At 49.4% G+C, this 16,592-nt stretch overlaps 6 protein-coding genes across 6 annotated transcripts; 4 read left to right on the plus strand and 2 right to left on the minus strand.

Annotated features, from left to right (window-relative positions):
• Positions 1 to 780: 780 nt before the first annotated feature.
• AO090005000227 (inorganic phosphate transporter) lies at positions 781 to 2,700 on the plus strand (the record flags this gene model as incomplete). The annotated part of the gene is made up of 3 exons (XM_001817268.3): positions 781 to 862; positions 926 to 2,350; positions 2,411 to 2,700. 3 exons carry the CDS (start codon positions 781 to 783, stop codon positions 2,698 to 2,700), a joined length of 1,797 nt encoding a protein of 598 aa, XP_001817320.1.
• Positions 2,701 to 4,395: 1,695 nt separating this feature from the next.
• On the plus strand, positions 4,396 to 7,540 carry AO090005000226 (uncharacterized protein; the record flags this gene model as incomplete). Its single annotated transcript, XM_023234209.1, has 5 exons — positions 4,396 to 5,141; positions 5,193 to 5,426; positions 5,486 to 5,905; positions 6,872 to 7,101; positions 7,482 to 7,540. The coding sequence occupies 5 exons, from the start codon at positions 4,396 to 4,398 to the stop codon at positions 7,538 to 7,540; spliced, it is 1,689 nt and encodes a 562-aa protein (XP_023088862.1).
• A 1,642-nt stretch (positions 7,541 to 9,182) lies between these two features.
• On the plus strand, positions 9,183 to 9,722 carry AO090005000224 (uncharacterized protein; the record flags this gene model as incomplete). Its single annotated transcript, XM_023234210.1, has 2 exons — positions 9,183 to 9,443; positions 9,681 to 9,722. The coding sequence occupies 2 exons, from the start codon at positions 9,183 to 9,185 to the stop codon at positions 9,720 to 9,722; spliced, it is 303 nt and encodes a 100-aa protein (XP_023088861.1).
• A 676-nt stretch (positions 9,723 to 10,398) lies between these two features.
• Positions 10,399 to 11,593, plus strand: AO090005000223 (alpha/beta hydrolase; the record flags this gene model as incomplete). Its single annotated transcript, XM_023234212.1, has 2 exons — positions 10,399 to 10,890; positions 11,546 to 11,593. The coding sequence occupies 2 exons, from the start codon at positions 10,399 to 10,401 to the stop codon at positions 11,591 to 11,593; spliced, it is 540 nt and encodes a 179-aa protein (XP_023088860.1).
• A 454-nt stretch (positions 11,594 to 12,047) lies between these two features.
• On the minus strand, positions 12,048 to 13,023 carry AO090005000222 (uncharacterized protein; the record flags this gene model as incomplete). Its single annotated transcript, XM_001817264.3, has 2 exons — positions 12,048 to 12,866; positions 12,916 to 13,023. The coding sequence occupies 2 exons, from the start codon at positions 13,021 to 13,023 to the stop codon at positions 12,048 to 12,050; spliced, it is 927 nt and encodes a 308-aa protein (XP_001817316.3).
• An 802-nt stretch (positions 13,024 to 13,825) lies between these two features.
• AO090005000221 (uncharacterized protein) lies at positions 13,826 to 15,593 on the minus strand (the record flags this gene model as incomplete). Its single annotated transcript, XM_001817263.1, has 3 exons — positions 13,826 to 15,044; positions 15,098 to 15,380; positions 15,434 to 15,593. 3 exons carry the CDS (start codon positions 15,591 to 15,593, stop codon positions 13,826 to 13,828), a joined length of 1,662 nt encoding a protein of 553 aa, XP_001817315.1.
• Positions 15,594 to 16,592: the final 999 nt, after the last annotated feature.

The raw sequence follows: 16,592 nt of genomic DNA on the forward strand, positions 1-16,592 counted from the left end.
GGGTGCCAAGTACGCCGGTCATGGATGAAGCTCTGGTCAGCTCCAAGCCACGGGCGTAACTGCGCTGTGAGACCACGGCTACGAATCAGACTCCGCGAGCGAGGAACGTGTCCCGGCTGGAGACCACCGTCCAGATGCAATCCCACCGTCATGAGGTGGAAAAGGCACCCTCGTATTGCCTAGCGGGCGCTCCGACAAGGTGAGACACGAGTTCTGTCACAATCCAGAAGGACTTACTAGAGTATTCGCAGTAGGACTAGTGTAGGGAGGGAGTGACAGGACTTGGTCCCAGGGGCTATAGGGCCCGACTCGGAGAATTACGTGCGTTGGTTTGTCGCAGACTTGACTGTCATGTCAACATCAATTCCCCTCTTTTCCTTTCATCTCCATCCCTTAGAGAAATATCGAGTTCGATTTCTTGTTTTTTCCTTCATCCAGGGTTGCATATCCAAGTCAGGGGCCACGTGGGTGCCGACCACTCTTCCCAGTGCCTAGAATTCTTGGATTCAGACAAGAAGCCCCCATCGTATCGAAACTTTCCACCGTCGGGGCTTGACCGTACAGCTAAGTAGACTAGCGCCAAAGGTTGCCACTGGGTGGTGAACGCCTCCGTTGGACGCCGTCCCACTTTTCATATACAACCCTACACGGACGGTCACCTACATAAAACCTTGTCTCCGGTCATCTTTGTCCCCCTTCTTTCTCTTTTCTTCTCTACGCACATCTCATCCTCTTTCATTTGACGAGCATCAGTTAACCCGGTTAACTCTCTCGGTCAACATGGCTGTGCTCGACGAGTATACCTACGTGTTTGCCATCGGCACAATCTTTGCCTTGTTGGACGCCTACAATAACGGTGCAAGTGAGTCGCCATCTCATTGATCGGCAGAAAGGTGTCACAGACATTACTAATCCTTCTATTCAGACGATGTCGCAAACTCTTGGGCGACTAGTGTGTCGTCGCGTTCCATTTCCTACCGACAGGCCATGATCTTCGGTACAATCTTCGAGTTCCTCGGAGCCGTCTGTGTCGGCGCCCGTACCGCCGATACCATCAAGAACGGAATTATTCCTGTGTCCGCCTTCCGAGATGACGCTGGGGTTCAATTGATGGCATTCGCCTGTGCCCTCGCTGCCGCCTCCTCCTGGGTCATGTGGTGTACCAAACACTCCACTCACGTCTCCTCCACCTACTCTCTCGTTTCCGCTGTTGCTGGTGTTGGTGTTGCTACCGCTGGCGCATCCAAGGTTCAATGGGGCTGGAATCATGGAAAGGGTCTCGGTGCCATCTTTGCCGGTCTGGGAATGGCACCCGTCATCTCTGGTGCGTTCGGTGCCATTATCTACATGTTGATCAAAGTCATTGTCCACATGCGTAAGAACCCTGTCCCCTGGGCGGTTTATACCTCCCCCTTCTGGTTCCTCGTGGCCGCAACCATCTGTACCCTTTCCATTGTGTACAAGGGCTCTCCCAGCTTGGGTCTCAGCAAGAAGCCTGGTTGGTATATTGCGGCCGTGACATTGGGATGTGGTGGTGGTGTCGCCCTGCTATCGGCAATCTTTTTCGTTCCGTTTGTGCATGCACGTGTGATCAAGAAAGACCAGGACGTGAAGTGGTGGATGTTCATCATGGGCCCCCTCCTTCTCAACCGCGCGTCTCCGAACGTGGGAGAACAAGCAAAGGTTCCCGACTACGCCGTCGTCCAGGACGACCACGATGACATGGCATCTGTTCCCTCCACTGCTGGCTCCACGACTGGAGAGCCTGGTAAGGACCAAACCCAAACGAAGGAAAAGGCCCTGGTCATGGCCGAAACCCAGGCCACTTACCAGGAGCTCGTCGCCCAGGGAGAGGCACGGTTCCATGCAAGACTCATGAAGAAGCGTGGCCCCCTCGGTTGGGCGATGCGTACCTTGCGGGATAACCCGATGGGCGCTGGTGAGATCTATGAATGGAGGAACATGTTGCGACTGGCCAAACGTGTCCCGGCTATGATCACTGTTGGTCTTCTCTATGGTATGAACTACGATATCCACGCCGCTCAGTCTGGTGTCCACGGCACTCCAGAAGGTGAGCGCATGGCCCGGGTATACGCTCACGCCCCGAAATACCCCAATGAAGTCGAGCACACCTACTCGTTCGTTCAGATTCTTACCGCTTGCACGGCTTCCTTCGCTCACGGCGCCAACGACATTGGAAACTCTGTGGGTCCTTGGGCCGTGATGTACTCTGCCTGGAAGACTGGCGATGCCCAGCAGTCCAAGGCTCCGGTGCCCGTCTGGCAGCTCGCTGTTCTTGCCCTCACCATCTCTGCTGGTCTCATCACCTATGGCTACAACATCATGAAGGGTAAGCGATTTCGGTCGATGCTATGTTGATATCATTTCACTAATTACTATTTCTTCACAGTCATGGGTAACAAGATTACTTACCATTCGCCAAGTCGTGGTTGCTGCATGGAGTTGGGTGCCGCATTGACCGTTCTCGTCTTCTCGCAGTATTCCCTCCCAGTGTCGACTTCGATGTGTATCACGGGTGCTACCGTCGGTGTCGGTCTTTGCAACGGTACCTGGAGGGCCGTGAACTGGCAACGAGTCCTCCTGCTCATGATTGGATGGGTTATGACTATTCCTATTGCTGGCACTCTCGGTGGATGCCTTATGGGTCTCTTCCTGAACGCTCCTCACTTTTCTTCTTAATCACCCCTTTTCTACAATTCCCCGGCTATGACTTAGCTCTCTGCATATATTAACTTCCCTTTGTCTTCTCTGCTGCAATGTAACTACGGCGTGGGATGGCATTAACCACGAGTAGTGTTTACTATCCAACTTAATCAATATACCCACACGCTTTTCTATATATGAAACTTCTGCATGTATATTGTACAACCGCTGTAACCTTACCTGTGATGTCATCAATCTGATATTCTGTGTAACGGACTCTGAAGAGTCACATACAGACAAGGGTGCACGTCGTACATGTTAGGGCATGGTCCTGCACCATGTAGCGTTTCACTCGTTAACGGTGCCGGGAGTCTCTGTCGGACGTTCACTAATTGTGCTACCCGCCAACCCTACCGGGGGTTACCATCTTTACTACAGCTCTCTTTACCTAGTATATACACATGACTTCTCCCATTATTCTTGCAGGTTGTTCTTCTCATCAAATCCAGCCTCTACGACACAACAAATACTAAAGTTCGTGCGTTGAATATGAAATGATCGATAAGGGAGGTATCCATAAGATCCCGGGTTATCCTTACGGGGCCCACACAAAACGATAGGCTCTATGTTATCTGAAGCTTAGATAAAGTATGACATTGGCTAAGGATGGGGTATATTCTAAATTCTAGGCCTGTTGATGCGCTGAGAATTGCGACCGTGCGGCACGTGTCAAAGACTCAGCGGTTAGGGCTGACAACCACACGATGTGGGAACTTTCAGCCAGTACCCACTAAGGGCATTCTGATCATTGGCGAGTTTCCCACATTCCCCTCGTGGCAATTCGGAGATTGGCGAAGAGCCTCGGAATTGTCAAACTCTATTACACATTGCTCCAGCCTAGACTGGACTATTCTACCTACAGTACCTGTGGGGCTGTTCGGAGTCATGAGTAACAAATGGTGTCTGTGTGGAGATGCGCATAATATGCGACCACTTCACCCTGGCCAGGAAAGCAATTCTCTTTTCATGCTAGCCACCAGTCAGGCGCTTCCGTGACCTTGAGTGCATATTCCATCATGAAAAATTGGCCAACGGATAACGAAATTTGCCGAACTGGGCACGACCCTCCGAGCCAAGACTCGGAGGGATTCCGACTAAACCACTGGCTACAGAATTTTATACTCGGACAAATGCTGGATGATGGCATGATTTCAGTTCAAGTAGTTTCACCAGACAGACCCGGATTCTAGACTCAGCGAATGAGCGTTGATCTATCTAACTTTATAGACAGCGGATGGGTATGTATATTTCACCTCCCAAGATGTCATTGATTCACAGTAAACTGGCGAATAATTATTATCTGAGGATTGTTCGTCCCTGGGCTAAGATATTATTTGCCAGGATCTCTACTCAGGCGCTGCAATCTACTGAGATGCGTAAATAAAGTTCGATAATCTCCCGACAAGGTGAAAGTGTAACGAAAATGTCATTCGTGAGATGTATTACTCCATTCGGCTAGGCTGCGATCTAATCAGATTATCAAATATTCTCCGGAGAACAACTGGATCCCATTAAGTAATTGAGTTGCTAAAAGCCCTCGCGTCTCCATATTTTCAACCGGGCCAAATTTTTCCGACTCCAGGTGCCCACGATGACCGGTATCAGGGCATTTCCGCCTTTTTCCCGAGAACCAATTCTGTGGCCAAAATGGCACCGACTACTACAACAACGATGACGGCGCAAGTCGACTCGCCACCTTTGGCATCTTCCGTATCATCAGTATCTTCGGTGGGGAGACAAACAATCAAAAAGACTCGTCTGCAACAGGTTGTTGTCATAGTCCAGCTCGTCGGAGTCACTCTGACGGCAAGCTTGATCAATGGCCTGGTCACTATCGCACTGCCGACTATCACGAAGGATCTTGAGCTGCCATCTTCTTTAGCTTTCTGGCCCTCATCTGTGAGCAGTCTTGCCACTGCGTCGACACTTCTCCTCGCCGGTTCTATTGCCGATACCATTGGGCCACGATGGGTTGAACTGGTCGGATCTTTCTCCAGCGGAGCCTTGATGATTGGGCAAGGACTAGCACAGAATGGCGAAGGGCTGGTAGTAATGAGAGCGCTTCAAGGTGTTGGCCTCGCCTTTCATCTGGCCTCCTCGGTCTCTATCATCACCCAGCTCCTGCCCCAAGGCAGAGGCCGTAATTTTGCTTTCTCATGCATCGGCCTCAGCCAACCGCTCGGTTTCTCCCTCGGACTGGTCGTGGGTGGCGTTCTAGTTGACACAATTGGCTGGCGAGCTGGATGGTACATCGCCGGAGGAATCACTCTCTTCTTCGCAGTTATTGCAGTATGGACAATTCCCAAGAATAAAACCGTTCAAGATGAGAGCCTTCTCCACAATGTCCGGACGAAGATCGACTGGCTCGGCGCCTTTCTGGCCTCCGCATTCATGGCCCTCCTCTGTTACCTCCTGGCGTAAGTACTGCCCCCGAAAATAACATTAAACCAGACTTAACAAAACAACAGTATCGTAAGCGCGGACCCGTCCCGCATAAAGTCAGTCGACAGTATCGTCATCCTATGCCTGGCAGCAATTGCCCTGCCACTCTTCATCATCTCATCCCACCACCGAGTCAAACGAAACAAAGTAGCCCTAATCCCGAACTCTCTATGGAGAAACACCTCCTTCTCCAGCGTCTGCGCCACAGTCGCCCTCTCCAACGCAGTCCTCAATTCCATGGAACTCTTTGCCAGTCTATTGTAAGCTGCCCCACAATTATCCAATCCCCAAAGCCCACACCCTACTAACAACACCCCAGCTTCCAAGAAGTCCAATACCTCTCAGCCCTACAAGCCTCCATCCGCATTCTCCCAAGTCTCATAGTTGGCGCCCTCCTAAACCTAATCATCGGCCTCTTCGTCCACAAAATACGCGCCGTCTGGATCGTAACCATCACCTCGCTTCTCTGCGCGGGCTCCCCCCTCCTCATGGCCGTCATCCAACCTTCCTGGCCATATTGGGGTAATGCCTTCTTCGCGCAGATCCTGCAGCCCGTCAGCTTCGATGCGCTGTTTACCGTCGGTCTGATTGTCATCACCGATGTGTTTCCAGATGATACGCAAGCGCTAGCTGGCGCGGTGTTCAACACCTCGGCGCAGTTCGGAAGTGCCCTGGGACTTGCGGTGTTGCAGGTTATTTCGACGGTGGTGACGGATCAATCTGGGGCTGCTAAGGAGAGGTATGCTTTGATGGATGGGTATCGGGCGAGCTTTTGGACGATGTTTGGGTCGATGATTGTTTGTACGCTTGTTGGGTTTTTGGGGTTGAGGAAGGCGGGGAGGGTTGGGTTGAAGCAGGATTGAGGTGGTGGTTTTTTCGGGGTGGCTTTTGGGGGATGGATGTGGTATGTGGATGGGGTGTTCTGTAGCTATAGTAGGGTTTGCTAAGTATGCCCGGGTAGTATAAAAAGTGCAATATAGAAGGCTTGAAACTTCAGTATAGAAATAGGTACTAATGTGTAGGAGACTGTATCAGACTTCCAGTTGCCCGGCCTAGAGTTGCAGGTTGGAGTCTGGCTATTTCATGGGTCCAGACCGCATGAAACAGGGGACGAGGCTCTTTCTTGTTGATCTTAAGCCTCACTCAGGTGATCTACTATAATGGAATAAGCGCCGTCATTGAGGATTCTCAGGGGTTGGCTGGGGCCCAAGCGGTTAAACAGGCTGCGTAACCATATCCAGAGTTTCTTTCCATTAGGCCTAAGGATGACTGAATGGGCATGTAATAATGTAATCAGTCCCATACTCTTGTCAAATAACTGCACCTCTTCGTGACTCATATTTACTGACGTATGTGTTACTTATTGTTCCGCGGCTACTAACGTATTACAAGATTCAAGCTTCATTGTCCATTTCCAGCTGTGAAGATACCAAGTCGAGTATCAAACCTTTACTTAAGAAAGGTTTACTGGACCGCGTGAAGAAGGCAGAGAGTGACAAAAGCGCGTGAATTTGGTAAACAGCCCAGGGCTCCCTTCTGATTTCTCCTTTTACATTTGATCGCTTAGAAGACAGGAAGACATTCAGAGCGAGGCCGATTCATAGAGGTGGTGCACCGTCCAACGCTCCCAGAAGCACAGTATTACTTTACAGGGTCCATAGACCGCGATTGTTGGCTTTTAATTTCATTGCTATCCATCTTCCAGTTTTACAATGCCGGGAGCCTGGCGGTACCTCACTATGGGAGGTGAAAACGAAGGAGAACATGTCACGGCAGCTATAGCAGCCGCCCCTGTCAGCAAGATTTGCTTCTGGGAGAGAAGCACTGGCACAAAAATTATAACAGCGTTCAACGTGGCATGGGCAAATGGGAAGGAATCCGCCACCTACGGAGATACCCATGGTGCCACCAAAACTGTGCTTGAACTCAGGTATGGTGAGTTTTTCAAAGAGGTGAGACTTTATTCGACTATGGCGGGCAATACCAAGTGCTTCAGTGGCTGGACAGGAACCACCAACATGGGCAGGGTGGTCAATATCGGCTACACAAAAGACCTGTCTTACTGGACGCCGCCGAGGCTCCACAGTGGACTTTGTGTGGGCTTCGAAGCTCATATCAACGAGAGGGAATCTCTGCTTAATAGGGGAGGTATTTGCCTTTTGGAAGCCCTTGAACACGTAGTCATAAAAATGAACTATGTCAGCCTACCCAACGCGGAAATCAATTCTGTCTTGGTCGACGACACCATAGATGAGAATGACGGTGAAACCCCGTTAGAGGTTCATTGGACTCGAACAATTGAATTGATCAATGAGATTTCAACACTCAAAACATCGGCCGAGGAGTTAGGCGTTACAACGACGGTGCTGGGTAAGGTATTCGGCATCAGCTCCGAAGACAACACCAATTATACGGACACCGACCAGACCAGTAACTCGACGTCCTACTCGGTGAAAAGCAGTACCACATTGTCCCGATTCTACGAAGTTCTACCCGGCCGAAAGTACCGTAGGACCACAGTGTACTTTCAAAGCACATTCAAAGTTCAATTCCGCCCACAATACACGCTAACTACACGTTTGGGGCATACGGTGCAGTGGCCTGAAGGCCCGGCTCAGGACGCCTTCGGTGTCGCGTCAGGAAACTTGCATATACGCATTTCCGATATCACCAACGATGCAAAAGTGTTTCCGATTGATCCGCCCCGCTACACCGAGAATCCCTCGATGGACTAAGGCCGAGGATGGTAAGATAAGGAGGGGTGCTGTGGCAGGCACGTTAGTTGTGGAAGGCCCTTCGTTTAGTTTAGATCTCCTATATCTTTATGCATATTAAGGGCTTTGCGATTTCAGGCGTTTCTGGTCCAAGATTCTGTCTCACCGGCGAGACGCCTGCATGGCTAATATGTTTCTGGGTGTCGACTATCCCCTCCCCCCCCTTGCTTTATTTTCCCGTTATTTGTCTTCAGTTTCTTTGGTCTTTTCATCTTGGTCTTTTCTTTCCGTCCAAATCTTCTGGACGGATTGCAGTTTCGGCAGAACTCAAATTGTTAAACATCTGCGATGGATTCGTAACGAATCTCAAAGTAGGAGTGGAAAATTCCTTGCTAGCTTTCCCACGTTTATGCATACGTGAAGAGAAATTTAACAGAATATGACTGGCAATATTCATCACATTTATTACCTTTAATGAAGCTTATATTAATACTTCTTATACACTCTAAGCAGAGATGGAAGATGTGAATACATATGTACCCGGTACGAGAAAAGTGGTGGATGGGAAGATGTCGTACGTCTACGATCGCCATGAATCGATTCTTCTCGGTTGAGTGTTCTCCTGGATCTCAGTGAATAGGAGATCTCCAGCCGATATGTTATCAGAATATAAGCCACCGATAATTCCAACCAAATGTGAGACGCTCCATAGCAATTGACTGCCATGTAACAAGTAAAAGTACGGGATCCTATAATCTACGTACGTTTTCATTGTGTGACTGGTGCTCTGGGCTTCAATGCTATTCAGTAAAAGCCTTCGTTGCTCTCCCCTGGGCAGTAGATCCATGTCCCAATTCTTCTAGTAATCGTGACGCTTGGCTAAAATTTGAGCTTGGCAGTGTCTCCGAGTAGCCACATCCTCATCTCCTCCAAAGCATCAATGTCATTGCTTGGCATCGCTTCCTTCACATTTTCATCATACCACTCGTATGTCCTCTTCACAGTATCCACAGAGTGACCCTCCTGCCCACACGAATCAAAGTCGATAATGACAGGGATATTGCCATCGAGCATAATATTGGAAGGATTGATGTCGTTGTGGACGATGCCAAGTGAGTGCAGATGCCGCATCCCCGATTCCACACCGTCCATCCAACGCTGCACTTCATCTGACATACCCCCTCGCACCTGCGAAGCAAACGCCCGCTTACCCAACTTGCCGGGGTTGACCCTCTGCATCAGGGTCTCGGTGTACTTCGTGAAGTAAATCCCTGTGATTCTGCCATCCTTCACTTCACAGCCATGATACGCGGCTATGTTCCGGTGAGGGTTCTTCCTCGACCGTTCACAAATTTGAACCTCTTCGAGCATTTGAGCGGTGCTCGTATCAACGCTAATATCAACCCCAGAGAGCAAAGATTCAACATTTTCAAAAATCTAGCCTTGTGTTGTTGTCAAGCACCAACGCCATTATCACAGTACCGCAATGTCCGAGGTTATTGGCCTGTTGACCGCTGTCTCGTCCAGTCGACGCCTGGCGGTGGGCGCACGAAGGAATGTTCCGTAACAATCATATACCTTTGCTAAGCGGCTATAGTTCACATCTTGGTTACATTGTTCATGGAAGATGAAACGTCGGACCCGTGTCAGTTATCATTCGTGGATAAGTGGTACGGTATCCAACCAGGCACTAGCAGAGTAAGCAGCCTCCCTCACCATACGAGTCTCACTGGGTGTCTTTGGTATCACTGGATGTCATGACAGGACTATATTAATATGTGAAAGATATGGTATTCTTAGCAAGTCAAGAGCCGGGAACCTTGGGAGCTGGAGATCAAGTGAGCTCAATCCCTGATCCGGCCATGTGCAGGTGCTAAGCAAGGATCTCGGTAGTGGCCATAACAAAGAACCATAGACGGGCAATAAACATGGACCATTCATATACAGTTATTGTGTCCGAGACAACAGGGTTTGAACGGTTCATTGGCGGGAGAGAGGCGCTATTTGTGTTAGTGTATCGCCTACCGTTACATGAGCTTCTGCATGGCTGCGCTAAGATCCATAATACCCTTGTCTATATCCACCGTGGTGCCGACAGTTCACTGCGTGCCCTAGATATGGAAGATGTCTACTATCAATCGCGCGTAAGTTAAAGCTCCTTTAATTACCACCGGGCAGAGCTTTGCATGCTTGCGTCGTGCATCCAATGCCCCGCTATTATACGACCGTGAGCAGATTGGTTTGATAACCTGATTGACGTATTTCACTGCGTGCTTTGGCCAACATTATTTTTTGCCAGTCCCTGGACAACCAGTGGCTATGTTTAAACAACGGACGGCTACTTGACCCCTGCAATAAGCGAACTTTCTTCGCCCCCACATATGCTTGCGTCAACCCTCGGTCCTTCGTGCCAATATAAATACCTCTACGTGTTCCCTGGTTCCCACCATGATGCCTTCCGGCTTTAGAACAATTTTCCTTCCCGCAAAGCCACAACGTTGCAGGTAAAACATTCCTCATGGCCACCAACACAAAGCCCGCCATTGTCATCTGCCATGGCTCTTACCACAGTCCTACCCCATATGAACCCTTCATGGAGAAGCTACAGTCCCAAGGATTTGAAACGTACTGTCCGCACCGGCCAACTTGTGATCTCAGCAAGCTCAACGTGGGTGATGTAGACCATCCAGATTTCGACCTCGGGCCTCCAGCAGAGGGCTACCCTACCGACACGGATGATGTGAATGTTGTTGTCAAACTTCTGGACAAGCTAGTTAACGAAGGCGGGAAGCTTGTTCTGCTAGTGGCACATTCATCCGGTGGCTGGGTTGCAACCCAGGCAGCCATACCAGAATTGCAAGCCAATTCTCGTCGGAGCGAAGGTAAGACAGGAGGCCTGATTGGTATATTTTACATGGGGGCTTTCGTTGTCCCTGTCGGCGAGTCCATTCATAGTTTTTTCCAGCCGAAAGATGGCATCACCTTTGTTCCGCCATTTATGCGATTCCACGTATGTAACTGTTTGGGAAGTTGAAATCCAGATCAGAGGCTAACACATATCAGAAACACGGTGTGAAGGGCCTCGGAACTCCAGTTGATGCCCCTCGCTTTTTCTTCAACGGTCTTGACGCTGAGTCCGCGGCGAAATGGACAGCGACTCTCACTGCGTCTCCCGTCAATACTGACAGGCTGACGAATGATCCTTACTCGGCCCTGCCATGCGCATACTTGGTCCTTGAGGATGACTTAACTCTGCCTAAGGAGTATCAGGAGGGAATGATCGCACTCCAGGAGGGGAAGGGTAATAAGTTTACCGTTTATCGAGCAACTTCTGGACATTCGCCTCATCTGACCTGGACGGAGGACCTCGTTGTGAAGGTGACTGGTTTTACGAATGAAATCCTTAGCTAATTGGGTTCTTAGCTAATCCTTAGCTTCGGGGGCCGTCTCATACCACTCAAGAAATAAGTGGATAGAGCAGCCCCTGGGTGGTGGAACCATTGAATTCGGGTTGGTTGGACGGTTGACCAGCTCATCAGCGTGAACTTAGGAATGTTCTAGACTACTTTATTTACTACTGTCATTCGAGTTAGACAGGCCTATAGTATAATCCAATTAGTCAATTCATTTTACCAAATGGTTGTAATCTAACTAAATTTATATAGACATGCTGGCGTTATGCCCAAGAGCTAGTGGATATGATAAACTGGTAGAAGCCACTTCTATGCTATCTATAAGGAACATATTGATGAAATATATATAAACCCATTTGAGAAATCCCCTGGTACAACACGATTTCAAAACGCGGCTACAGCTTTTTAGACGAAATGGCCCATGGCATGAAACATAGTGTGCATGACAGGGCTGCACTAACATATAATACACTTCCTTAGCTACTCACATTTGTTCTGCGCCGAAACTCAAGAGGAGGCGAAAGAACCGTATATTTCAGAGCCTGGCGAGCACCTTTCAATGAGCTAAAACTCCATCCCTTATCCTTTGTACAAGTCTTTCAGTTCCAGGCAGGTCCTTTTCAAGAGCAGCGAGCACGCTAGCCCACACACGCTCCGATCGCATAATAGCATTCGGGTCCGAACACCACTTCGCAGGCCTGTTATTCACTCTCATTAGCCGTTCAGTCCCTGATAGATTGTACTTCGTATCTGTTCAGCACCTATTAACTGAGTCCCATTGCCAAAATTGTCCATGGCCTTTTTCGCCAAGCATAAGACCACTGAGATATGTGCGTGCACCCTGCTCAGCTGTTTTCGTCAAAAGGTTCATGGTGTGGACAGCGACGCGGACCCCAAGAGATGATTGTTCTTGAAAGTCTCTTCCAAGACCAGACTGAGTCGGACCTGGGCCAACAACGATGACATATACTCGAGGTGATCCAGAGACTTTATCATCCACAAGCTTCACAAGTTGCCACTGCACATACATGAGAAAGAGCTTTGTCAATGAGTATTGTTGGATGAATCCAAATGTCCTGAATGAGGTTTCTGAGTTGTAAACCTCTGAGATATCCTTTTCAGTGTTATCTGTCTCCGGCAGGAGTTGTGGCATGCGCTGGTGTGTGCCGGACCCCACCAATTCGAGCACAGGGGTGAAGGTATCGGTCTTGCTCGCCAATAGCTTAGGCAGAAGAAGTAAAGATAAAAGTGTCGTCGATACCAGATTAACCTGAATACCTGATTCGAATCCGTAGGCCGATTTCTTGTAAGCATGAGGACTAATGCCGGCGTTGAGGACAACATAGTCTAGTCGTTCTACCTCCTGATTGACGCGAGACGCAAAAGCCTCGATAGTAGTGTAGTCCAACATATCTAGATGGTAAACGTCGATTGTGACATTACTTTGAGGTATTTGAGCAAGAATTGCCCTCTTTGCTTCCTCGCCTTTCTCGATGGACCGGACACCGATGATGATTCTTTTAGCGGAGGCACGAACGAATTTGATCACCGATTCGTAACCAAGTCCTGAGTTCTAAGTAGAAACCATTTCTTAGTTCGCTATTGGCGCTAGGTGGATAGACAGGGAGACATTCCGCGCCTGTAATGAGTAGAGTTCGTCCAGTGAGATCAGGTTTCGTGTCGCGGGGTGGCCATATTTTGCTTCCTAGCATCTGATACAGAAATGCCATGGCGCTCTGAGTAAGGTAACTGTGTAGAACCTTCAGTAAATTCGAAATGGGGTGAAAAAATCAGTGCAGATGAATGCTGGTATTTAAGTATAGCTCTCAGCAGCTCTCCATCGGAATCCAGCACCTCGGAGTCGGGTTTCAAATCCGAAATCCGATAGCAGTGTCGGCGAATAAACTCAGAAAGTCCACCATCTGGACCTTGTGGTCTATCTGTGGTACCAATGCAAAGGTTCCACCCAGTAATAGCCGCTCCGTGGTCGTCATGAATATACGTGCCACTTGGGGATGATCGGGGAATTTGGATCCAATCCCGTCCCGAATCCCGCCCCAAGCCGAAGGTTGGGAGTGGGAACAGGTACGATGATACTAAAAGACCTTAGTATTAAGTTCTAAAGAACAAATTCTGAAATTAGTTAAAGTAAAAACAAGGAAATTATGCTACTATCTGCATTCCACAATCGACACCCCATGCAGGGTTCACTTTGATATCTTCCTATCACTACGTTTCGATCGGATCCCTATGATAATAAGCGATACAATATCGTCATGAATATAATAATTCTCGAGAGAATTGATATAGTAGGCAGTTAATGATGCTCTACACTCCGCAAGTTGTGTTCCTGGGATATTCTGCGGCAGGTGGTAGTCCAACAAGTCTAGCACTGGATATTATATTCCCTCGCAAGGCAATTAGCATGTAAGGCGGCCTTATACACTCTGATTAATCATTAACACCGATGGGTAATTAAGTTCTTTTCCGCAAAGAGAACGCTTCAGGTAGATATACCCTATCACCCAAGCCCTAAGCTTCAGGCTTCTTCCCCCTCCCCCTTCCATAATCCAATTTCTCCCACTTCATCACTAACCCACACACGAAACAAAGTGCCCCACCAGCAACGATCAAATAGTACTCCCTAGCAAGAGCCTCCGAAACAGCCTGAACGCCACGAGCAAGCACATCCGGGTCATCAGATCCCCACACAGTAGAGGACACGCCGGCCAGTGCCTGTCGCAGATCATCTTCAGAGTACCCATTACCCCCAATCACCTCCTTCAACAGATGGAACCCCACATTCTGGAAGATCGAGCCCGCTATCGAGAGAATCACAGTAATGCCGCCCATTTGCGCCAGATTGAACATGACGACACTGTCTACTTTATCGCGTGGGTCTTTGTTGATCACGTTTGAGATGCCAACGCCGTGTTGGTATGAACAGCCTAGTCCGACTCCGATGAGAGCTTCTAGGCCCATTACCTGGGACTCAGGGACATCGGGACTGAGTGTTGCGGCCATGGCGCCTGCTCCGGCGACGGTGGCTAGACCTGCGATGATGTAGATTAGGTTATAGCGACCGAATAGGGGTAGGAGGGCGCCGACGAGCAAGACAACTGCGATGAAAAGTATGACGAATGGGAGAAGACGGACGGTTTGTTGTAACGCGCTGTGGCCGCGAGCGAAGGCGAAGAAGAGCGGGGTATAGTACAATGTCCCGGCGTATGATGCCCCTGCGCATCCAGATGCGATCCACAGGGGCACTAGATCGAGGCGACGGAACAGGTGGAGGGGAATGGCACGTTGGTCGGGAGTGGTTCCCATGCACCAATATTGTTGGACGATCCAACCGATAAGTAGCACGCCGAAGACTACCCAGACCGCGATAGATGCACCAGAGCCCCAGTCCCAGACGGGACCGGAGAACTCCAGTGCGATGGAGAACAGAGCCGGCACGGCGATGTTCATTGTAATGCCGATTGGATCCATTCTGGCGATGCGGGACCATACTGGAATGTCTGGCCCTAGGTACTTGCTGGGCATGCAGATGAAGGCTATAACAAGGACGAGGCCAGCCCATGGGAGGTTCATGTAAAAGGCCCACCGCCAGGTCGTGTTAGGGTTGGACGCGAGGGCGGACCCGATCGGAAAGCCGATGACGAGCCCTACAGCCCATAATGCACCCAACAGTCCGAAGAGAAGTGGTGTCTCAGCTGGAGTGGCAAACACGGCGACAAATGTCAGATTGCTACATCGCGGTCAGGTCATATGACTTGGTAGTAGAGCTGGAGTATATCGCACCTCTGATAAATGACAGATCCGCCGACCCCCATGATTGTCCGCCCGACAATGACCGTGGCTAGATTATGGGCCGCTCCTGCCACGGCAGCCCCGGCCATGAAGACAACAACACTAACGATATAGATCCATTGCATGTCGAAACAGTATATAATCTTCCGAGAGAAGGACAGAAAGGCAAAGACGGCCAAGCTGAAAGACAGGCCGATCCATGGGAGAAGTGCAATGTCACCGAAGGCCTCGTATAGTCGTGGCTGGATGTTGGCCACATTACTCACATCATATCCTAGAATAGTTACTTAGTAACTTAGGGATGGTCCGAAAACATGCCCAACTAACCATTGATAACCGTTGTTAGCATAACAGCCGCGAGACTGCCTTTCCATTTCCAATCAGCAATCCCATCCCGAGACCGCGGAGTCCCTGAAGATACCTTCTGGAGGGCCGCCTCCTTCGCGGATGACTGCTGAATGGTGGTGCTGGATGATGTATCCGCCATAATGATTTTCGCATGAATGTCAACATGAGAAATAGAAAAGGGGAAGGGAAAGCACTGTAGGGTATATCTTAAGAGAGATATGCATGTTTGCCATAAAATTGTGAACAGAACGGCAGGATGGTATAAGCGATAGATATGGTTAGGCGCCCTGCATAACGTGAGCTCCACTCGACTCGGATAGTCTCACATCGGCCACTCGAGGGATCCTCGCGATGACTGGTGGTTGGCAGTGTATGCGGACGTTTCTGCGGACCTGCCAATGCCACACTTAATCTTATCCGGTGATGCCCACCACTCAGTGATTTAACCGTGACACAACATAACCACCAGACACCTTTTTTTGGGGGCGCATACTCAGGTCTTATTGTCGAAAGATGTGATGTATCAGAAACAAACGATATTCTGTACCACATTCCACGGATATCTCGACCCCACGTGCACGTTCCACCTGTAGATCAGGCCGGACACTCTGTTGCTCCACATAGTTTGCTCATCCAGTCGGTCTGCCTTATCCAGTTATCGTTCACAGCGGCCACTCTACCTCGGCATGCGGCATGCGGGTTTGCTCGGTTAAAAATAGCTATGTATACATGAGTCAGTGGGCTTCTGTCCAACATCGTGGAAGTCAGTTGCTCAGGTTGACGAGACATTGATGCTCTTATTAAGGGTTACGAGCCTATCGCAAGTCTTCAAGAGAGATAGTGGGGCCATTTATCTCTTGAAGCCCTATCACTCCAGTCCCACACAATTTTATCAGAGCAACAATGGATCTCATGAGAAGAAACCTGTGCTCAGAAAGGCAGCGGTGAAACAAAATAAAATGTAGTGTTCATCTACCATTTATGAATGCATACCGGTTGTCGCGGTCTCTCTCATTGGGTGCGGTCCTTGGGCAGATAACCTGGCCTCAATATACTAGTAGTATCCGACCCAACGAATCAGACTTAAGGTAGATAGAGCCGGGATCTGTTAGCAACGCTTACTATTTTGCAAACCAAC

The sequence above is a fragment of the Aspergillus oryzae genome, chromosome 1 (assembly GCF_000184455.2).
Source record: "Aspergillus oryzae RIB40 DNA, chromosome 1".
Classification (NCBI taxonomy): Eukaryota; Fungi; Ascomycota; class Eurotiomycetes; order Eurotiales; family Aspergillaceae; genus Aspergillus; species Aspergillus oryzae.